The sequence below is a fragment of the Aspergillus glaucus genome (assembly GCF_001890805.1).
Source record: "Aspergillus glaucus CBS 516.65 unplaced genomic scaffold ASPGLscaffold_1, whole genome shotgun sequence".
In the NCBI taxonomy this organism is placed as follows: domain Eukaryota; kingdom Fungi; phylum Ascomycota; class Eurotiomycetes; order Eurotiales; family Aspergillaceae; genus Aspergillus; species Aspergillus glaucus.
The window spans coordinates 227,239-249,012 of NW_019170453.1; the positions used below are offsets into that span (position 1 = coordinate 227,239).

At 49.4% G+C, this 21,774-nt stretch overlaps 10 protein-coding genes across 10 annotated transcripts; 4 read left to right on the forward strand and 6 right to left on the reverse strand.

The window, feature by feature from the left end:
• Window positions 1-66: 66 nt before the first annotated feature.
• On the reverse strand, window positions 67-810 carry ASPGLDRAFT_89166 (velvet factor family protein; the record flags this gene model as incomplete). The annotated part of the gene is made up of 1 exon (XM_022550460.1): window positions 67-810. A coding segment is annotated over one exon (744 nt), but the record flags the coding sequence as incomplete, so codon positions are not given.
• A 375-nt stretch (window positions 811-1,185) lies between these two features.
• Window positions 1,186-1,650, reverse strand: ASPGLDRAFT_30763 (uncharacterized protein; the record flags this gene model as incomplete). The annotated part of the gene is made up of 1 exon (XM_022543976.1): window positions 1,186-1,650. The coding sequence occupies one exon, from the start codon at window positions 1,648-1,650 to the stop codon at window positions 1,186-1,188; it is 465 nt and encodes a 154-aa protein (XP_022405691.1).
• A 4,852-nt stretch (window positions 1,651-6,502) lies between these two features.
• On the forward strand, window positions 6,503-7,882 carry ASPGLDRAFT_190502 (pre-mRNA-splicing factor SYF2). Its single transcript, XM_022543045.1, has 3 exons — window positions 6,503-6,838; window positions 6,906-7,541; window positions 7,591-7,882. The coding sequence occupies exons 1-3, from the start codon at window positions 6,611-6,613 to the stop codon at window positions 7,636-7,638; spliced, it is 912 nt and encodes a 303-aa protein (XP_022405692.1). The 5' UTR covers window positions 6,503-6,610; the 3' UTR covers window positions 7,639-7,882.
• Window positions 7,788-8,820, reverse strand: horA (ubiquinone biosynthesis protein COQ11; the record flags this gene model as incomplete). The annotated part of the gene is made up of 4 exons (XM_022548552.1): window positions 7,788-8,209; window positions 8,269-8,609; window positions 8,659-8,713; window positions 8,775-8,820. 4 exons carry the CDS (start codon window positions 8,818-8,820, stop codon window positions 7,788-7,790), a joined length of 864 nt encoding a protein of 287 aa, XP_022405693.1.
• A 217-nt stretch (window positions 8,821-9,037) lies between these two features.
• On the forward strand, window positions 9,038-10,443 carry yaf9 (YEATS domain-containing protein YAF9). Its single transcript, XM_022545300.1, has 3 exons — window positions 9,038-9,123; window positions 9,185-9,209; window positions 9,269-10,443. The coding sequence occupies exons 1-3, from the start codon at window positions 9,088-9,090 to the stop codon at window positions 9,961-9,963; spliced, it is 756 nt and encodes a 251-aa protein (XP_022405694.1). The 5' UTR covers window positions 9,038-9,087; the 3' UTR covers window positions 9,964-10,443.
• Window positions 10,444-11,438: 995 nt separating this feature from the next.
• Window positions 11,439-13,094, reverse strand: ASPGLDRAFT_40946 (indoleamine 2,3-dioxygenase). The gene is made up of 3 exons (XM_022545301.1): window positions 12,729-13,094; window positions 12,058-12,678; window positions 11,439-12,000 (listed from the first exon to the last, which is right to left on the reverse strand). Exons 1-3 carry the CDS (start codon window positions 13,020-13,022, stop codon window positions 11,611-11,613), a joined length of 1,305 nt encoding a protein of 434 aa, XP_022405695.1. The 5' UTR covers window positions 13,023-13,094; the 3' UTR covers window positions 11,439-11,610.
• A 389-nt stretch (window positions 13,095-13,483) lies between these two features.
• On the forward strand, window positions 13,484-15,240 carry ASPGLDRAFT_40948 (kynureninase). The gene is made up of 4 exons (XM_022545302.1): window positions 13,484-13,680; window positions 13,730-14,067; window positions 14,124-14,601; window positions 14,658-15,240. The coding sequence occupies exons 1-4, from the start codon at window positions 13,518-13,520 to the stop codon at window positions 15,071-15,073; spliced, it is 1,395 nt and encodes a 464-aa protein (XP_022405696.1). The 5' UTR covers window positions 13,484-13,517; the 3' UTR covers window positions 15,074-15,240.
• ASPGLDRAFT_30769 (putative C6 transcription factor) lies at window positions 15,132-17,471 on the reverse strand (the record flags this gene model as incomplete). The annotated part of the gene is made up of 6 exons (XM_022543977.1): window positions 15,132-15,581; window positions 15,654-16,546; window positions 16,602-17,020; window positions 17,077-17,132; window positions 17,190-17,358; window positions 17,410-17,471. The coding sequence occupies 6 exons, from the start codon at window positions 17,469-17,471 to the stop codon at window positions 15,132-15,134; spliced, it is 2,049 nt and encodes a 682-aa protein (XP_022405697.1).
• Window positions 17,472-17,986: 515 nt separating this feature from the next.
• Window positions 17,987-18,821, reverse strand: ASPGLDRAFT_40950 (cytochrome c oxidase subunit 7). The gene is made up of 5 exons (XM_022545303.1): window positions 18,693-18,821; window positions 18,459-18,533; window positions 18,322-18,382; window positions 18,231-18,262; window positions 17,987-18,172 (listed from the first exon to the last, which is right to left on the reverse strand). The coding sequence occupies exons 1-5, from the start codon at window positions 18,723-18,725 to the stop codon at window positions 18,152-18,154; spliced, it is 222 nt and encodes a 73-aa protein (XP_022405698.1). The 5' UTR covers window positions 18,726-18,821; the 3' UTR covers window positions 17,987-18,151.
• Window positions 18,822-18,964: 143 nt separating this feature from the next.
• Window positions 18,965-21,604, forward strand: ASPGLDRAFT_40952 (uncharacterized protein). Its single transcript, XM_022545304.1, has one exon. It carries the CDS (start codon window positions 19,041-19,043, stop codon window positions 21,561-21,563), a length of 2,523 nt encoding a protein of 840 aa, XP_022405699.1. The 5' UTR covers window positions 18,965-19,040; the 3' UTR covers window positions 21,564-21,604.
• Window positions 21,605-21,774: the final 170 nt, after the last annotated feature.

A 21,774-nucleotide genomic window follows, 5' to 3' on the forward strand; every position in this document is an offset into this window, starting at 1 on the left:
TAAAAAATCATAGCATCATCCCAACCAAATCCATCCCACATACCACATACCACAGCTCTGTCACCTCCTCCTCCCCTTCCCCTTCCCCTTCCCTCTCGTCTTTAACTCCACAAAGCCCATCTCCTTCAACCCCTCCGCCAACGGCGACGAATCCCTCATCCCCGGGAAATCCTTCGCAGGATACACACGAAACGGCTCCGACCACATCTCCGCCAGAATTGGCATCGACTGGCCCGTATCCTCGACGCTGCCCCAGTTCATGAGTCGGAATTGGAGTCTGTATAGGCCTGCTGTGCGCACGGAGAGATCGGAGAAGATGAAGAATGTTGAGGGAATTCTTGCATCTGCGTCTGGTTGCGGTTTTGTGCTTAGGTCTGTATTTGTGGTGTGTCGTGAAGGATGCGCGGGCGCCGTCCCCGGGTCCGGATCCGCATCTACATAAAACGGCGAGACGAATGCCTTTCCTGAAAGCAATGGCGTCGATTGACCCGGTAGATTGCCGCTATCATCATCTGAGCGGTTAATACCGCTAGTACGGCTTTCCCATGTATTCTCCGTATTTCGTTCGGAAGAAGCCGATGGCGCCGGGGCCACAGGGAATAAAAGACAGCCCACGGTAAAGCGTGGGTCTTGAAGGATGTCGACGTCGCTAGGGTTGAAATCGGTTAGGAGCATCTGGACTATCGGTGGTGGGTCTACCGGGCGTCTATCTCTATCGCCTGCGCCGCAGGCCCGTGCAGCGATTGGTTGTTGGCGGATGTGTAGGTGGTGGCGTGATTGGGTGGGTGTTGATGCTGGTTTTGGTGCTGGCGCTTGTTGTTGTTGTTGTTGTTGTTGTTGCTGTTGCTGTCGTGGTGCTGGGGGAGGGGTTAGGGGACGTTGGAGGATATTATCGATTCCCATTATCGCACTGCAGTTGGATGGACGTTGTCGCTGCGACTGCTGCGATTGGGGCTTCGTCATTGTGCTGCTGCCGGGAAACGATGCCATACTGTGGTCAGAATTAACGGGGCTTGCGAAAGCCGCGGAACTACCGCTGTGCCTGGAGATGTCTCCCGAATTAGATCTCTGTTCTCGAGCACAAGAATCTGAGAGCTCCCACTCGACAGAGAAGAAACTCCAATTCCAAAAAAATAACATATGAACGAAAATCAAAGACAATCTGTCGATAGGAAAAAGGGGAGGTTACTGGGAATCCACATCGTTTGACCACCCACCAGATCCAACTGAGCCTCGTCCATAGCCCACCGACGAGTTAGACGCATCTTGGTAAGAGCTTTGGTAGCTGTAATATTCCGCGCTTCCGGGCGCATGCTGCTGAAAACTCACGGGACCTATCCGCTGCAAGCTGTACTGGAGTCGGGGGTCGATGTTTCCATAGTTCCCATATACATTATTATATCTCCGATCTGCATCACTGCTCTGCTGATTCCCTTGCCAGGAGCGCTGAGAACCTAGCGGTCGGGTGGCAACAGTAGGGTCGTACGCTTGATTATCTGGGTAGAGGAATCGAGGTAACCCTTGTGTTGGATAGGTTTGATTTGAACTCGCTGGCACGCCATGATACCCAGGGTAATGTGCTTGTCTTATTTGGTTCGTATACCGTTGGTCAGACGACGAAGGCCCACATTGCGATGGTGCTCTAGACATCTGCGCGGATGATTCGAGAAGGCTTCTATGCTATTCTTTTCGAAGAAATTGGGTCGAATTAAAGGCAGACGGCGCGATCCCGGTCCCTGCAAGAGAGGCATTCGTGACGGTAAGCAGAAAGCGGTCAGAACAATGTGGGCAATGATAGGATAAACCGATTCACGACATCCAAGAAATCGAAGATACAAGATGCGAAAACCCGAAGAATTAGACGCCAAAGGGGACAAAGAGGCGCGGTATATAGGAGGGTGGGAGGAGGATGGATGTCAAATATAGATGGTTGATACAGCCCAAAAAATGACCCAGTTCGATAACAAGCATTGTGGGAGGAATGAGTGAGGTCCACCGAGAATCTTTGGAGTGGTGTATCTATGGCATAACACGCACCATTGGTCGTGTAGACGAACTCTAATGTACGAAGTACAGCTTTCCCAAAGCCACCGAACTGGGGTAATTAATACAAGGACAAACTAGGATGAACAGGTAATCGCCGTAAGGGAACGTCCACCCGCATAAAAAAGTAAAAAAAGAAAAGAAAAATCCGAGTGCCGAAGCAAGATCCATCAGCAGCAGCTACACCAAAGGGTGAAACACACTACATGATGGGTGCCAAGTCAGCCGTAACTGACGTGTTGGGAACCCAGGAAATTGAAATGGGGCACCTTCTGTCAGCCAACCCTAATGGGTGGAAGCGACGGTGCTTATGCATGGTTGTGCTCCGTGCTTCATGGAGATTAGCGCCTTAGCATCCAATCCCACTCAGCCGTCGAACCATGGAAAGGATTGCGGATTTGGGGAACGGGCCGAGCGGCTATTTTGGAAGAGTTTGCGTGCCCTGTGTGCGTCAAATTGTATGTGTTCCGGACTCCGTATTATGTCGGTATTCGAATTATCGGACATGTAGCAGCATTATTAGGATCGCGTTCGTATCCGTCCCTGGCAGAACCTCATTTCCCAGGCGCTTCTATTCCCCGGAATCGGAACGCTCTTTCTTTTCTTTTTCTGTTTCGGTTCTTTATCTTTTTTGTAGTAAATCCCTTTCTTGTCGAGGTTGGACCAAAGTTTAGTGTTAATTAATTTCGGTCAAAATCTGTAAGGGTTGTGCTCCGCTGGTCAGAAAGACTTTTCCAGCATCCCACCACTGTTTACCTCATCTGGCCTCACTAACTAGTTAACTATTGACAATGAGCTGTCAATCATTGAGCGGCCACCTCAAAATTCGGACCCAGTAGATCCAGTATGCCATGCGGAGATTGACCCATATCTGTCCCATTACCGGTGGACCAAAAAGACAACCAATAATATAAAACTCAATTTTGCTGCATCAGTTGCAGAGATGCAATTTGACATCTTTCTTGTGTGGCAATGATGTGCCCAAACTTGTGAAATATGACGCCAAGCCAAAGCAACCAATACTCCGTTTAATTCCCGTCGGTACGTTCGTGCTTCCAAGGACTGACGACGAGCCTTCCTGCTGTGGAAAGTGGTGTATTACCATATATAGACACGTCTTTATACTCGTTCCCTGCTCATATTGTCCACCCACAAACCGCATTGACTGTGCATCCTTACTGAGTCTGGACTTAGCCGTTAAGTCACCGACTCAAACACAAACTAGAAGTGCAAATCTTAACTGTAAAGCAAAGAGGAATTCCGGGGGACAATCATGAAAACTAAAACCGACTTGCAAAGCCGTTAGACCATCCAATAGCGGCACTTCAAACCGGCTAAAACAAGTGTCAATTGCGAGGACTTGGCACAAAAAATGGTATCTCTTGTCCCTACTTTAATACAGCAAGTATGGAGCATATCCTGGCTGTACATAGTCTGGAGTGGGAAGTACCGACATACGGAGTACAGAGAACCAACCCTCAGCAATTCTCTGCGCCATTGGCTATTGGCAAATTCACCTCATGCCCCGGAGTATGTACTCTACTTCGTACTCAGACGTACCCCATATTCTGTACGGAGTATGCTCCAATCAAATGAGTGATCCAGATTCCCCGAGATCCGCCTCCGAGATCCTGCTGATTGTTGTGGCTTCAATCTGGACAAAGTACGGGTACGGAGTACTTCGGTAGTGCTCAATCACGTAGGCACATCCGATTTAGTGACGACGAATGACAGACGGGAATTCTCGATCACCGCCAAATCCTCTATGCACGTCCTTGTCCGGCTGAATAGTACATACCAGGACGCATTAACAGCCTGCAAATTCTTCTAGCCCACATCGAACGCGCTATTCATGCATTAGCACCATAACAGCGTATAGGTTAGCCAATCGATGATGTGTCACAAAGTTCGGATCAGAACCTGGGTTCCCTAACGGCTTTGGCCCGTTCATGGGCGTGTGGGCCTATGGCGCTAGCCTGGCGCCATTGTTCAATCAATTGGCTCGGGGTTCAGGAGAAGTAATTGCCGGGGGTTATTTGACTGGCAGATAACGGAGTATGGAGTAGTATATATGTACGTCCGGCATTTCTTGACTGGGGTCCCTGGTGTTCGCAGCTACTAATTTTTGCGATCATTGGCTCCCATAATTTGAGTCTGGAGAACTGTCGACAAATATCAAAGAGCTATCGAGCCTGACCTCGCGGTGTAGATAATCTGGGTTGCCTGATTACCAGCACCAGCTGAACCATTTTAACAGTCGCATTGCTTATTCCCAGCTATGCCATGTCTTGTCACTCGCCACTCATGAAGATCAAACCTTCTTTCTTGACTCCTCGCTTCTGACGCCGATTCGGTGTGGTTTGCAGCTGAGATGTGATATCGCGTTCTGTAACCCGTTCGTCATTTGGCGGCATGCATTCACCTGCTGGCCGAGAAAAAGAAAAGAAGGATTATAGAATACGCAATCAACGAATCGCCTTTTGAGCGTCCTCCCTGGCGAGTGGTGACGCGAGGAATTAGGAGCACAGTATCCTTCCTGGGCATTTGTTGTCCATTGATTCGGCTCTTTGTGCTTTGTCGGAGCTCAGCCAAGATGGAGATATTTCCCGCGAAATTCAATGCGAGATCGTGCTCTACAGCCTTTGCTGGTTGCAGAGAAGAGGAGGAAGAGTTGCCAATCTCTGCTCTCTTAGGACAAGTGCTATCTTACGATACTGTCTGCAATATTGTCTTCCTGCTGAGAACGAAAACTCAATCTCAGTCTTGAGCAGGGGTCTCCACTTGCATTTAAATTGGAAGCGCGGTTTCCAGGAAATATAAATCACTCTGCTGAGAGTTTGCGCGAGGGTCAAACTAGCATAAGCTTTGCGATGCTCTCTATGCAGCCTACAGATCACAGTTTTACAGGTTGAAACATTCCAGGGACATAGAAGTGTATTATAATGGGTCCAGGTAATCGACACGAGGTCCCAGTTTTTGGTTCTACTAACCCTTTTTTATCCTAAATCTCATTGGATTAGATTGACCGCTAGGTTCATTCCTAGGTTAAGCTCCTCGGAGATACCAAGGAGACAAAGGTACCCTAGTCATACGAGGGTCAAATGTTGACCAACAGGCGGAGCGATGTGTCAGACAAGATAGCGAGGAGTATCAGATGCGAATGATGAACGACAAGCCGGACCGAGGTCCGCACTTGCAGGCGTCCTGTGAACGCACAACGAGAAAGAAAGAAAAGAAAAAAGACCCTTACCAGTTCAGCTTCCGGACTATGGTGCACATGGTTGCCTTGTTCATGCTCAGGCATCGCAACCCCCGCTCCTTGCTTAGTGCTCACCGATTGTCATTATCACAAATAAGACGACCGGAGGATGAAAGGTTTGGAAGTCTCCAAAGTAACTCGGATCCATTTCCAGATGAAGCCTGGCGTTCGGAGCTCCCGAGGAAAGTTTGTTGTCGGGTAACAGAGGCCTGACAAAGAAAGAACATGGCAGCCTCGAATGCGAACCCAATTAGGGAAAATCGCCGCTGTGTACCGGCAGTAATGCTTGTATGACCCTTTTCAATAGAAGATGGTAAGAAACCGGATCGTGGCACCACTCAAGGCATTGATACGCCCTGAACTGGAATCGGTTGCATGACTAGACAGTCAAGTTGCATCAAATGCAAAGGACCCTCGCTAGCAAAAAAGTTGTCCAGTCCCACATCACACACACGAAGTCAAGCCAAGGCAGGCATTCAGCTGCGCCATGGTACGGAGTACTCCGCACGAACATGTCAGTTCCAGTTTAGTTACAGACGAGAAAGCTGGAAAGTCAATAAGGATCGCTGGAATAGCGTAACATGCAAAGTACTTTGTATGTATTTTCTAGAATGGTGTTAGCAATAGTACCGAGGCCCGTTGGTAATTTCAAATATCACAATTACAAATCTCGCGCCCACTAAATCCTTGCTGTCAAGCGAAGCTATAGTCGAGCCTATCGCAATCGTCAGCCATTGGAAGAGGATTGCCGTAGCCAAGCTGAGCCTCTCCAGTTGGAAAGATCATGGAAGTGTATTTATCCCCGGCGTGCGGGCACAGGATTCTGCGAATCCTTGCGAATCCTTGCAAATCCTTGAGGGAGCAAGCGACGGACTGAAGCATTCGAAACGACAGTTCCTGACAAGGCATCTTACTTCTCGCACGACCACTTCGTAGATATATGCTTTCCGATCGCTGCAAGTGCCTCTTGCAGTTCTTCCCAGGTCCGAAACAGAGACATATTCGATGCCTGCGGTGCGATGGGCTTGGGCAACCATTTGATAGCAAATCAAGTGTCAGTCTCAATTCTGTATAATAGAGCACCAAGACCATGTCTCGAAGATTGGCTCCTCGTAAGTCCGATGTCGCACGGGTTAGGAAGGCGGTCAAGTTTGGGCTTGACAACCTCCGTCACCACTGCAACATCACTGTTTTTCTATCTATTTACCACCGACTGTCGAACAATCCATACGAATTTGTTTTATTCGCCTATCAGTAAACCCATACCGCCTTATACTCATTCTCGCGATTCACCCAATTCCGTTCAATATGCCACCTAAGAGAGAAACCAAAGATTCGACGGCAACGCCTGCCGATTCTGAACAAGCCCCCGAGAACCTACCAACTGGAGGTGAAGATGATGCCTCAGAAGAAATAGACTCGAAAAAGCCTTCAGAGGGAGGTTCGGCAGATGCGACAGCAGAGCAGGAAGAGGATGGCGCTGCCGCTAAGGCGCGTCAAAGACAGGAGAGGTTCAAGGCTCTTCAAGCTCGCGCAGTGAGTACTCCCACAGAAGATCTCCGTCCCTAATTATACCTACTTTCGCTAACTAATCTTGGGATAGAAATCCGGAGCTGAACGCAATTTAAAAGAAACCGCCGCAGAAACCCAACGTCTCGCTACCGACCCTGCGCTGATGTCTAACCTATCACGCAAGCATGCATTTGCATCCCATAACCTGCTGAAGGCCGACACAGAAGTTTCGGGAGAGGATTTCGAGCGCAAACGTGCGTGGGATTGGACGGTCGATGAATCCGAAAAGTGGGATAAGCGGATGAACAAAAAGCAGCGCCACCGGGACGACGTCGCATTCCAGGATTACACCCAAGATGCGCGCAAGGTGTACAAGAGGCAGATGCGCGAGCTAAATCCGAATCTTGAAGCCTATGAGAGGGAGAAAATGGCCGCGATCGAGAAAGCTGCATCTAATGGCGACCTTGAAATCGTGGAAACCAATGACGGCGAGATGATCGCAATCGACAAGAACGGCTCATTCTATTCCACAGCGGACTCTGTTGGGTTTGCGGAAAACAAACCGGATCGAGCTGGGGTTGACAAGCTTGTGGGAGACTTGAAGAAGGCCGAGGAAGTTCGTCTCAAGAAGCGCAGGGACCGTCGTGGCGACGACGAATCCGACGTCACCTACATCAACGAGAAGAACAAGCAATTCAACATGAAGCTGTCGCGCTTCTACAACAAGGTATGTTTTCTTGCGCGACGTGTGGGATTGTATGTTAACCTTTCCATAGTACACTACCGAAATTCGGGACAGTTTCGAACGCGGTACGATGATTTGATTCGAATGTTACATAAACGCGTTATATTGTACAGTCCAATATCTTTTCATGGCTCGCTCATCTGGAGCGGGTCGTTAATTATGCTACAAGATGGTTTGGTGCGTTGATTTGGCCGCCCTTGGTTTATTCAATCAGCTGCCGGTCGGGGATCAGACCATGCTTTTCCTCCAGGCCTTGGTCGCCAGTGTTTCGATTTGCTTCGTCCCAACTGCACCGCGTGTTGATTCATCGTCCATCGCCTCGACTACGGCCTCACCAACAACGTCCACTTGCAGCGGCTTGTCAACCATCGATCCAAGGAATTGAAGTCTGTTACCCAAGAAAGCATTGGCCTCAGTACCAAGAAATCCACCCAACGCTATCGGCAATGTGAACTTTCTGCTCGAATCATACATGAACGCAGGGCGCATAAAGATACTCCGCAGGTCTGGGAGCTTCGATGATATGGTTGCTTCGGCGTCTCGTTTGGTCGTGATATATCTGCTTGGAAGGATTGGTGCTCCACCGGCTGCAGAGATGAATACGAACGTCGGAACATGCTCGCCTGATGATTCCTGTGCTAGAGCAATGGCTATATGTGGATCAGCAATCGTTGGGCCTAGGAATCAGAAGACATAGCCATGCACAAACCAGAATCTCTATTCATCAGTTCATAAGTCAACTGTCGATCACCCTCCTTTGGCTCTAATGCCTCTCCTTCCTTTCTCTGAAGCGGATTCTGGCTCCCTAGTTTGGAGGAACTGAACGCTCTCTGTAGGCCACTGATAATAGGCTCTCGTCCTTGCACGACGCCCTTGTAGTCTGCCTCAAGAAGGATCCCCATGCTGTGAACAACAGCATTCGCCCCCTGCAGATAGGGCTTATATGATTCCGGTTTCAGTAGATCTGCCCTGGTCCATTCAACAGAGCTGGCCCAGCTAGGTCGCTCTGGGGAGCTTGTAACGGTATCCCATCGTGGTTCTCCGGATCGGCTAGGGATTTTGAGTAATTGCAATCGGTCATTTACCGGGTAGGGCGTACCTCAGAGACATCACCGACCACCCTCTAGCCACGGCAGCTTTGCAGATTCGTGACCCTATAGCAAGAAAAGGACTTAGCGATGCTTGGATCTTTTTAGTGCGGTGTTGTAGACGAACCTAAGAATCCATTACCACCAGCAACCACCACTCTTTTGGAAGCCATTGTTTAATTTCAGATATATCCGTAAGGGTTTCAATTCGAAGGAAAGTTGTGGTTTTATGGAATACCACAGAACAAGTGACGCTAGTCTTCAAGCTCCAAATCGCAAGCGGCGCCGAGTGTCGTCATGTTCCCCGGGCGGTGAATCACGTGAATTTGATTTTCCGCGACAGGAACATCGTCGAGACTTCTCTACAGCCCTACGAGCATCAACATTCTGTCCTTCGTTAACCTCGCCAATATCGCCGTTTCTTCAACAATAATCCCAAAATGCCATCTGCAACAGGTTCCAACAAACGCGTTAGGGTGAGTGCGGCCTGGGTGCCAACTGACAGACCGCGCCGAAGCTAACAACTTGTGTCGACAGGGCGTTTCGGTGTTTAGACCTTTCGGTGTGTCTCTTATTCCTACGTTAATCACGGTATATGCGAATCAACACTAAGTGTTACAGTTTTCGGCAGCGAAGCGCAACCCTTCGACCCAGCGAACAAACCCGCCCACGTCCCCGCAGACCACACCCATCAATGGCGCGTCTACGTCAAAGGCGTCAACGACGAAGATATCTCCTACTGGCTGAAAAAGGTCCAATTTAAACTACACGAAACGTACGCGCAGAACGTCCGATCCGTCGAGCAAGCGCCTTTCGAGATACTAGAGACCGGATGGGGAGAGTTCGAGATCCAGATCAAACTTTATTTCATCCCGGAGTCAACAGAGAAGCCGCAGACGCTGTGGCATAGTTTGAAACTTCACCCTTACGGTCATGATGCGGAGGGGAAGAAGGAGAGACGGGAGATTGTGGTTAGTCAGAATTACGAGGAGGTCCTTTTCAATGAGCCGGTGGAGCAGTTTTATGACTTGCTCACGGGGGGTTCGTTAAATGGGCAGCCGCAGAAGGGTAAAGGGGGGAAGAATACGAAGGCGGGGCAGCAGGGGAAGAGGTCTGCTGAGATTCCGTTGAACGAGACTCCTGGGAACCCTTATAGCAGGGCAACGGAAAACAAGGAAATGGGCAGGCTGGCAGAAGCGAACAAGACAGTTGAACAGATGATTGCGGACGAAAAAGCACGACTTGTTGAACGCGAGAAGAAATTGGCTGAGTTGAGGGAAAGCGAGGGTGTTCCGGCCAACACGAAGAAGAGATAAACGACCTTTATCACTGGATTATCCCCTTATTCGCGCGCGGACTTCGAACCGATGTCTATTATTGATGGACACTACCCTTCCCCCACCTGTGATATCAGGGTCACCACCCAAACTCCTGACCGTCTATTCTTTCCGATGATAGATTTGATGGAAGCGACCATAAAGGCTTCGTTGGAACCAGCCATGAGTCTTGGGCATCTATTTAGGAACAGAGAGCCGGTCTCTCGGTGGATAGTTTCTGTGGTTGGGATGCGAAACGCCTTCGAAGCCACCCCTCTTACCGTCGCCATGGATGCAACGACTCTGGCTTATATGCCATATATACCAAGCACCACACCAACTGGGTTACCCATGCCTCTTCAGTTACGAAAATATAATGATTTCTTTTACTTTTCGAAGCTGAACTTCAAATGAATAATACAAATAATACTCCGATCAATTTTCTCCAAGCTCCTGACATAGAACTAGCAGTGATCGGACAGTGTTGAACAAAATCGTAGTCATCTAAGATAATGTGATTCTACGTTCCTTTACGCGTGCATCACCTTTGACAATCCCGGACTTTCTGCCTCGTTACATATATATATTCGTTCATTCAAAATGACTGTCATGCTCCAGTAAGTAATCGGCAATGCTTTCTTGCCATCTGATGATTGACTATCTAGGGCCCAGCTACAATCTCATTCTGCCTGTATCTGCAATGGTCACTACGAGCAAGCAATCAATCACAAAGCCAAACGCGGTAAATGTGCTTGGGTTTCTCAGACTGACTTGCTGCATTGACAATTCTGACCACATCTTTCATGGCAGCCAAAGAACATCCCCGCAGCCTTTTCCCCCGAACTATATCTTTAAAAGTAGCCGGCGCTATTATGATACCCCTCTTTGCACTCACATCAATCACCATGAATGAGCGCTGAAGACAGACACTCATGATTAACCTATGTTCAATGCATGTACCCGGAAACTATACCCGGCCAACTAATGCAAAACATCTTGTTCCATATCAAATACCAAATCACTCGGCTCCCCTCGTAAGACCAATATCACTAATCCATTGAACCCTAATCACCCCGGCTGATTGATCCGGTCCCGCTTCCGCTTCCGTCTCCGCTTCCGGCTCCACCGGTAAGACAGATGTGAACCGGGCAACTGTCATATGATCGTATTTGTTTGGGTGTACTCAAGTTTGTCAAGATCTACGGACGCTGCAGAGCTTACAGTGTCAAAGAGCTTGATTCAGGGGTGTGTTCTTTGTCTAGCCCATGGATGTGTTGCTCTCTTTGTACGAGGTGTCAGTTAGAGAGCTAGCTACATAAATCGAGAAACATGATTCATGGTAGCTTTCTTTGATCCAGGAGGAGTGTCTTTTGAGCAATTTAACATTGTCACGAAGCAGTACGTAATATAGGTCCTGAGTTGCGAAAATACCAGCTTGAGTCTTCTATGAAATGAAGCAAAATGAAAAAAGACATGCATGTCCTAAACAAACCAAATAAATTTCCGAATATGCCTTTATCTAGTATATGTACGTGGCATAGGTATATACAACTCTCAAAACTACCGTAACAAATCCAAAGGACCAGCCCTGGAAGTCCCCTGTGCCACCCCAAACAAAAATCCCCGAACAGACACCAAGCAGTTCTTTCAAAGGACAGCTGAATCCATGTAATTCGCCGCAGCCTTTGTCGTATTTCTGGTTCGTCTAAGGAATGGAATCAAATCCGTTCCTCCGGTCCCGGTAAGAGACACCTTATGTTTCTCCGTGGTTCGTGTGTGTTTGGCAGTCGCAGTAGCGAGGTTTGTCTTCTTTGCGTGATCGTCAATTGGCCGTGTCTTGGATGCCATGATAATGTACCGTGAGACAAGCTGGATATGGATGTCGCGGAAGGATCCAAGAGTCATCGCGGCGGTGTTGTATGCGTCCCGGACGGCGGAGCCGGGTCTTTGTTTCATGGCGTAGGCTCGGATGTTGGAAAGGCGGGTAAGAATTTCAAGGAAGCGTCGGTGAGGTCCGGGCATATAGTTGCGCATTTCCTGTAAATCAACCTTGTTAGTACTGCCATTTGCTTTCTTGTGGGATAATGTCCATACCTGTAAGTAACCAGTCCTACCTGATTGCTGACCAGCAGCATCAGATTTGACCTCTCCCGTAGCAGAATGCTGCACGCCAAGGAAGATATCGAACGTTTGAATCAACGAGCTCTGTGCATTACTTCCTCCGCTGTATTGGCGCCACTCGCCCTGTCCATCGCCCACATCATAGAAAACCCCGTTAGGCAATCCAGCCGTAGCCATGTTCTTGCTCCCAGCCAGAAAAGGTCGGATCCGGTGGAAGAACACACATGGGCCGCACTTTTCGAACATCCGTTGCAGAATGATAGCGATTTCTCGGATTCCTTCGCAAACGCGGTTGAGGGAAGTGACCACAGTGGGGGCATCGTTGACATTGACGGCGTGGATTGCGTTGAGCATCATCGGGAAGAGCTTCGCTCCTGTTGCTTCAATGGCAGCAGAGACCACGAAGAACCATTCCTCGTCCTTTGTGCCCGTGAAGGAGGTGTTTACGCAGAGATCGTCGGGATCGGTGAGGTCGGTTTGGTCGTTGTTGGCTGCAAAGTTCCAAAGACAAAAGGCGGCATATGTAGCGCATGCTGGGAGCTCTAGGTGAGAGGAGACGTCGAGAAAGGGACAAGAGATGGCTGGTGGTAGTCTCTGCCTATGATCAGAAATTGCCCGCGAGTGCTGGGGTAGGTAGACTTTACCTCTGACGGCTTTTCACCTCCCCATACGTATGCGTGCGTGAGATAGGCCAGCACGACATAGGCTCTCCTCAATTCTGGCTCGTCTTTGAGCATTGAGGTTGACAGAACGGGCAAGCAGTCTACCTTCTGTCTGATGTTTCCGTCCTTGATGTAAGTTGGGAGATCACAAACGATACTCTCCCACGGCTCGTAGTAAGGATCCTCTAGCCTTCGCAACGGAGCCACAGCAGGAAGGAATCCATTCTGAGGAGAAACACGGAATTGTTCAAGCACAATCTCAGGGGTTTCCAACATGGTAGCTTCTTGTGAAGAGCTTGTCCGGGAGTTTCGGTTCAGGAGACAATGGGGAACTATATAACAATTAAATCATAAGCGCGACATAGGTTATTTTCAAGCAAACCTTGGGTCTATATAGTAGACAGAGATGACATCCGTCAAGTGACATGGGCCCATGGTACATGAGCCGGAAGACATCCGGGTCGGATCCGGTCTCATTTCCAAATAAAAAGCCGACATTGAATGGTTAGCATGTTTTGGTGCTATAAAAGCCAATTTGTAGAGATAGCGTGAAATCATCCGTGCTCGTGACTGGACAGAGCTTATCACCACAGGACGGATCTCGAGGCGGAAGCGGATGTGATCCGGGTTCCGGCTGATGTGGATGGTTGCACCGCATAGCATCGGCAAAAGAAATCATATATAAAGAACAAAGAGCGGTCGGGCCCTGAGTTTCGTGATATATTGTTCTCATTTCACCTTGATCGACTCGTCTGTTCAGCTCACGCAAACATGAAGGCCCCCTCCACAGTACCCAAGCCAGAATTCCCCGCGGACGCCGGTACAAAGGTATATGCTGCCTCTCTTGACACAGCTGATCCTTTGCGGGGGTTTCGTGATGAATTCATTATTCCATCCAAGGCAAATATCGCTTGTAAGAAGCTCGCAAAGCCAGGTGTGTATCTCTCGGGTCCAACAGCTTTCCAATACTCACATCAAACCAGGGCTATCATCGGAGCCGTGCATCTACTTCTGCGGGAACTCCCTTGGAATCCAACCAAAAGCCACTGCAAAGTATCTGGAGGCACAGCTCGACACGTGGTCATCAATCGGTGTTGGCGGCCATTTCACAGACCTTGAGGGCTCGCCGCTCAGACAATGGCAGCTACTGTCTGAGCAGGCAGCCGAGTCCATGTCCAGGATCGTTGGAGCAGCACCGGAAGAAGTCACGGCAATGGGAACACTATCCATGAACCTTCACCTTTTGCTTGCCAGTTTCTACAAGCCGACTTCCGATAAGCACAAGATCCTGATGGACTGGAAAGCGTTTCCCAGTGACCATGTAAGTGCTTAGAATATGAAATATAACCAGCGTAAATCATGCTAACAACGACAAAGTATGCAATCGAATCACAAATCGCATGGCACGGCCTGGATCCAGACCAGTCCATGCTTCTCGTCGGTCCAGACGAGGGAGAATACGAAGTCTCCACAGAGAAGATTCTTTCTTATATTGACAACCACGCTTCCGAGATCGCCCTTGTCCTTCTTCCCGGAATCCAGTATTACACTGGCCAGCTGTTCGACATCAAACGGATTACCGAGTATGCTCAGTCGCTTGGCATTATTGTGGGGTGGGATTTGGCCCATGCGTACGGTAACGTTGAGTTGAAGCTGCATGAGTGGAACGTCGACTTCGCGGTTTGGTGCACATACAAATATGGCAACTCTGGGCCAGGGGGTATTGCCGGTCTATACGTTCATGAGAGACACGGACAAGTCGACTATAGCGAAGGGAGGGATTCTCCAAAGTTCCGCCATCGTCTGACCGGGTGGTACGGAGACGACAGAGCGGAGCGGTTCAAGATGGATAACAGTAAGTTACACGATTAATTCGTACCGTTGAGCTCAAAGCACTAACACACTGAACAGAGTTCAAGCCAATCCCTGGCGCAGGAGGCTTCCAAATCTCGAACCCCTCGGCTATCGATCTCACATCTCTATGCGCGGCACTTTCCGTCTTCGATAAAACATCCATGGCAGAGATCCGCAAGAAGTCTGTTTTAATAACAGCATATCTTGAACATCTTCTACTGAAAGACAGCACCGATGAAACACGCCAATTCGAAATCATCACACCGTCCAACCCCGAAGCCAGAGGAGCCCAGTTGTGTTTGCTGCTGAAACCCGGGTTACTGCAACAGGTCGCGCAAAAGCTGCAGGAAATCGGTGTGGTATGCGACAAGCGAGAACCAGGTGTTGTGCGTGTTGCCCCTGCTCCTTTGTATAATACTTTCACGGAGGTTTGGACGTTCGTGGAGAATTTGAAGCAGGCGCTGAAGGCGTGATTGGGCTTCGTAATGTAACATAACGACAATGCAGTGGTTTTATATTTTCACCATTGGTCTAAAAATCCCCTGCCCCTTCTCTGGTATCATGGCTTCGTAGAAAGTCTTGTCCCTGGGAAAAGAAATTCGTCGCCAGTATTGAGAATTCATCATTGATCAGATCCATGTGCCGCGGCGAGGCCAAAGCATCCACTGTATATTGTGGCAACGGGGAAGCTGGACCACTACCAAGACCAGTATCTTCCTGTGAGCGTAATTGTCCAAGTAAGTCGAGTCGCGTGGGTGCTGGTAAAGGAGAGGTCTGTGACACCTCCGCGGCAAATGTAGGAGGCCCCAGATAAAGGGTATCACCAAACATGCGGCGTGCAGAAGTAGCATCGCTATTGAATGAGTATTCGAGAATCTCCCAGAAGCGTGAGAGGTCGATCAGTAAACTTTTGTTCTGCGCATTTGGGTCTGGTTGGTAAGACGAGGTAACGGCGTCTTCCAAGCGTTGTAATCGTTCGGCCTGATCGATTTGATAAACATGTCAGCTAGTGATCTCCATTAAGTAGATAGATATCCTGAAGGTTCAGCGTACCATTCGTGCCATATGGGGCCATTTTTTCCCAATACTCTGCACAAACCTGACGCATTTCGAAAACCTGTTTCTCTTTTCCTGTCGTATTGTAGGGCTTTCCGTGAAGCTAAGCTGCAGTTCAATGGTGGCCACAACCGCTGCGCTGTACCCCAGCAATGGGTCAGAAGCGATGAATGACTTCTTTTCAAAGTAGTCAATGAAATAAACAATCCAGGTTGTATGCGATGAGATGAGGTCTGATGTGTGCTGTAAAAATATCTCTGGGATGCTACTCCGAAAGTTCCGTAGACTCAACGAGAGCAAAAGAGGATGATTCAGGAGACACAGGTTCGTGTGGTACAGAAATTGATTCAAGAACCACGGGCTCCAATAATCGCGGTGTTCCAAGAGTTCTTCGGGCGTCCTCTCGCTTAGCTTAGCAGGCTTGAACCGGTGAGTATACGGCATCCGCGTTTCCAAATCCATCTGCAAGGCAAGTATTTCGGAGTACTCTGACTGGGATGACCAAGGGGGCACGCTGTTTGGCTTTCCATGGCGACGGACGTATTTACCCGTTTTTGCAAAGACCTCGCTGAGCATGATCACATAGGCGACGATACCCTGATCTTGAAGATCGGTCAACCGACTTTCATCTGTAGTGCTTTCCGGGGAGAATTGAAGTGTAGGCCGTGCAGGGCTCTCGGGAAATGGAAGGTAATTTCTCTCAAAGAATTCCAGATTAGTCAATTCGCCCCCATGGAGACGCTTCAGCAGACAGATGCTCCAGAAACAGCGTCTACGCTCTTCGCGAGCTACTGGAGATAGTCCTGTATGAGACTCCGAGCTGAGGTTGGCACATTGAGCCAGATTCATAGCTATACTACCATGAATCATTGCACGGTGTGTGTTCCCATCTTGCATTTCTTATCAGCCCAGATACAGCATGATCGTCAGGGTGAAACGTCTTACTTGTGAAGTCGACTAGGCTCAGCAGACAGAGTGACTGTAGAGTGGAGAGCTCAACTGGTCCTTCCCAGACCCTCTTCGTGACCAGACCTCTGGCTACCTCCGCGTAGCTGTTGACCATATCCACTAGTTCATCATCATTTGCATATAAATCCTCTGAGAATCGGACGCTCAGTGCAAGCACAGCATAGATAATCTCAGGATCACGACCCCCAAGAGTTCTGACGAAAGTTGCTCTATGAAATAGTGGAAGAGGCTGAGATTCGCAATATAGCAAATACAGCTCAGCAATGGATAGTACCGTGTTCCAAGGAGGAAGAGGTGTAATTGGACTTGCCATGGAAGGGCTCGCCGTGCCATTGACCAAGTCTGGAGGAGGTGAGTTCGCCGTCGATTGATGGCTGCGCCCCGAGTTGTTTTGCCTTGTCATATAGGTCAGAGCCTTTCCATGATGATATGGGATCATAGTTCCCATTACCTTAAAGTTTCGATGACCTCTGCCATTTTCGCTTCGAGACCTCCTAGTCGATCTTCCTACACATTTATCAATACACAAGCCCCATCCCCTGCATAAGTGGACCTGAGGCTCACCAGAATCCGAGGAAACTCAATTTCCGGTGCGGATAACGGCGTCGACTCCTGCATTGAAGCGGAATGCGATAGATACCTGCGCCTTTCCCCATCATACACACAGGTTTGATGTAAGCGTGCACAGAGTGAACAAGTTGGCTGCTCGCCAGGGCACTTAGCCTTCTTGCGCCTGCGAACCAGGTCAGTCACCGTTTTATAGAGGTCCAACTTCCGTGTTTACCTGCATGGCTCACAAGCCTGCCGCACCCGCTTGGCCGGCCGCTCAGCAGATGTTTGATCCATCGCGTCAGCAAAAAATGAATCCGGATATCATCATATAGATTATACTTTTGGGGTGCCTGTTCTTTCCTGGTTAGGATCCCAGGGGTATTTGAATGAGGCTATTCGGTTGCTGCAAGTAGCATTATCTGCATGTCCAGGTGATGCAGATTCTTGTTAGCGATTCGCAAACGCGCCAGCAAATAGCATCAACCAGTCTATAAATTCCCCCCTTGATAAGGATGTTCAAAAATCCAGCATCTGTCGAGGTTTCGAGCTGAAGGCTGGTCCTTTTATCTTCAAGATCAGCAGCACGAGGAATAACGGATGACTAATCAATTTTATGCACCGTTCATTAACAACAAGACCGAGCTTATTTAAGGGCTCATTATCTTGGTTGAAATACTCTACAGACATTGAGAACGACGGGGAAATCTCTAGTAAGATTGGGGCGTCTACTGAAAAGCGCGGGTCTGCTGATGCACCAAAACACATATACAATGAGCCCCGCTCGCTGGTGAGGAACGCTCTTGCGAGCCTCCGAGAGTAAATGGGAATATCAGAACTAGGGCAGATTTTTCCCATTGACGCTTGGCAGATATTATATACAACGTCGAAACGTCTGTCACCTACCCTCGCAGCCCAGCATTGAAGTAGAAGTACACTGCCAATATCATGCAACAGAAAACGCTTCAAAAGGGAGCTTAGATCCAGGTCTTGTGGCCCTGTTGATAGGGTTAGCTTGGGCACAGATTTCCGGCGACTAGGGAAAAGGCAACGTACGAAGACCATGCGACCAAGGGCGTACAGGGTAGCTAGGGCGCAATTAGCCATGTGCACAACAACCAATGTTTCCAACCGAGGATTGACTCACCAGCACCCATGCCGTAGACGGAGATGAGGTAGGGGTACATGATGTAACCGGAGCGCGAGGACTTCAAATTATCAAGAATTGTATGTCAGGTTCTCTGTTCGCCCAAAAGTCCGGAATCGATTTGCGGGAGCACTGACCTTCCACCACTGGCGCTTACCGTCGTGCTGCTGGAACAGACGCTGGTAGTAAGGGACACGGTTCTCGCGGAACACGAACCTAGATGCCGCAAGAAGCGAAATTGTCAGCCAGACTGTCTGCAGAAGCCATCGATCCAACTCATGTCACTCTATCGGTCGACCGGCGAAGATTGCACCACCGACTTCCGGAATTGTGCGCGGGGCTCGGATCAAGAGGAATTGAACGGGGAACACATACCCAGCCATACGAGGGACGGTGCGGTACATTTTTGCGGTTTGCGGGGGCGGAAAAGCGAGGCTCTGGAGGCGCGAATGGACAATGGGGAACGAAACACAGGGTAAGGCTCAAGTCGACGTTCGTGGAGTGTGGATCGCGGGAGATCATGTGACATTGTTTCCGTCTTTCACACAACGTGCTTATTAATAGTCACGTGGAATCAAATCCCGCCGCTTTTGAAAAAAGGTATCGGGATCAAAAGCTGTACAGTTTTCGAACAAGTCGAATTTTCTCTTTTATGTGCGATGGACGAGGAGGATGGTTAAGCTGCCTCTCATTCCCTTCGTGTTCTCTTTTCAGGATCCATGCGCCCGGCGCTTGTTCGCTTACTGAAGAGGCCATCCGCTGTCTCGGTCCTCGACTCATTGGTAGCAACGCCGCTTGGGATCGAACATTTGGAGCTCAATTACAAACGCCTACGATGCCAAAACCGAACGATATCGCAGAATACGGGCCTCAATGGACCTGAACTTGAATCTGAACCGTCGACCGAGTCTCCCGCCGCTCAACGCCAGAAATCAAACCGACAACCTTTTAGCTTTCGTGTGCACGAGATAGGATCGTCGTGCAAGAGGACCGATGACGATATACCGCATTCAAAGACGTACCCGAATGCAACAGCAACTGCACAGGATCACCCGCGATCATTGGCATTGCAACCGGAAAGGCTGGAATTTGAGTCGGACATTGGACATACCAGAGACATCGGCGCAAAATTAGTCGACGATCCAGCACGACGGCATGATTTTGCTCTCTGGGAAGAACTCCTTCGTCATCGACAGCGTCACTATGGAGACAAGGGCACTTTAGACATTTGGGAGGGATTGACGGTTCGACACGACGAAATAGAGCTGCCTGTCGATGGGAAGCACGCAGATTTCATTTGGGAGAGCTTCATCGAACTGGGCCTGAGGCGGGGATTACTCTTGCAGGAAATTGTGACTTATGCTTCTGAGTTGTGGAGAAAGGCAGGTAAACGGTGGGGTAGGTTTTACCTCAAGGTTGTCGGTGGGCTTTTGGAACGTGGTAGGGTGCAGCAAGCAGTCACATGGCATGAAAATCTGCAACATCCGCATTTATCAAACCCGAATGACATATTACAACTCCTTGAGCCAGCAATATCGCTTGGTCCTCATCCTATGGTCAACGAAGGTGCGATAGCTCCCGGCATACGCGCGTTCAGACAAATCTGTCACAGAACTCAAGCTCGTCATATATATGGCCCAGTTATCTCGAGATTGCTACAATCAGGGCTTGGGAGGGAGGCATTATGGATGCACGTGTTTTTCGTCTCGCATGATGAACATCCGCGAAAATTTGAAGACATCCAGAAATTGCTGCAGTATGCTATGGAACATACGCCGACACACATTTATCAGAAGCTGGAAACGTATGCAATGAATGTGTTCGAGTCCCGGCATGTGGAGTCCGATAACCGGAATACAATTACTGCGGAGGAACGAGTCGAAAATTTCGTGGTGGAAGAAAAGCCGTTCAGCGATGAGATAGGTGCACGGCTTTTCGCGACCCGGTCATTCAACTTAGACATGATTCTTTCAGGGCTACGCATGCTAGGGGTCACGGCTATTGGTCCACAGTCATTGCGCGAGATGGCAGTCCGGGCTCACGGAAGCCAGGATCTCCTGGAGAAACTCCGGTTGCTTCAAAAATCGGGCATTTCTGTTGGAGACAGTGTATTTGCACGCTTGATTCGCAGACTAGCAGAGGAAAAACGTGATATCCTTCTTTCTGACCTACTTCATAGCGACCAACATCCAGATGTACTCGAGGATGCCACTATGCAGGAGTCCCTTCTGATGTCGTACTACATGACACGCGATTGGCGCCATTACCAGATGACACTCGCGATTCTTACTGAGCTTTCGGAAGAAGGTCCTGAGCTTTTCAACGTGCATTTCCGGAAACAAATCGTTGCGGGTCATCTGAAATCTGCGGCCAAGGTCGTGGATACGATGACTTTGCGCGGCCGAACCCTAACCAAGGACAGTCTTAACCTCCTGGTCCGCAAGGCTCTCGGTCCACGAAGGCCAGGGGTTGGGCCGCCAGTACGATTTGGCCTCCACCCTAGCAAGGAAGTGCTCGTGGTTTTTCAAATGTTAAAGCGTGCCGTTCCAAAAGGTTGCCACGTGGATGCTGATCTCTGGGTTGAGATATTGAAACGATTTGGAATGACCCACCGCTGGTATGAACTTCGAGATTGCTGTCTTTGGCTAGCGCGTTTTTACTCCTCCCTAGCGAAACCGCCTGGCAATGAGCCATGGCCTATTCCACCAGACCAACAAAAGGCTAGGATAGCCGCTCCACCCGCGCACTATGGAAGCGACATGCTGAAGGCGATCTTCAGCTCCCAGATGCAGTCTGCCATTGTCTCGTGGGGATTCCGATGCCGAGTTTCCCTTTCCGAGGCAAAAGCTTACAACCCCTTCAAGGTGAAGGGTGAACAGCTGGTCCCTTGGGTGCGCGGGCTGGTGCTCCTCCGAGAACTGGAGCAGTACGGTGTTCGACTCGCAAGGTATTGGATCCGCCGCACATGTCGACACCGTCTGGCGGTGCTCTTTGGACGAGATCGGTTGTCAAGCCGTCCCAGGAACCGGATGCTGCGCCGCGAGAATCCATATGATGTACACAAGGTCACCCAGGACATGAACCGGGCATGGGGCAGTGATACCCTGTTTCGTGGTTGGGAAATGAGAGACTTGCACCGGTTGGTGAATCCGCCCAGCACCAAGATGTCTCTGATTCGGACCCGGCGTACGGTATGGCGGGCGACTTACCTGCGGAACGGTGCGTTTGCGCGAACAAGATGATATCTACTCTCTTTGTATATAAAAAATAGCATGATACCTGTATTATATCCATGAACAATTCAGTGATACCTTCGGGCTCTCAACATGCTCTACGGAATAGTGTATTAATTGGTGTCTCTCTATCCGGACTTCCGAGCTGTTGACGGGCTCATGCGTAAGTGTATAGAGGTGAGTACCAATGCTCCCACGATGAATTTTTCAAAACTAAGCT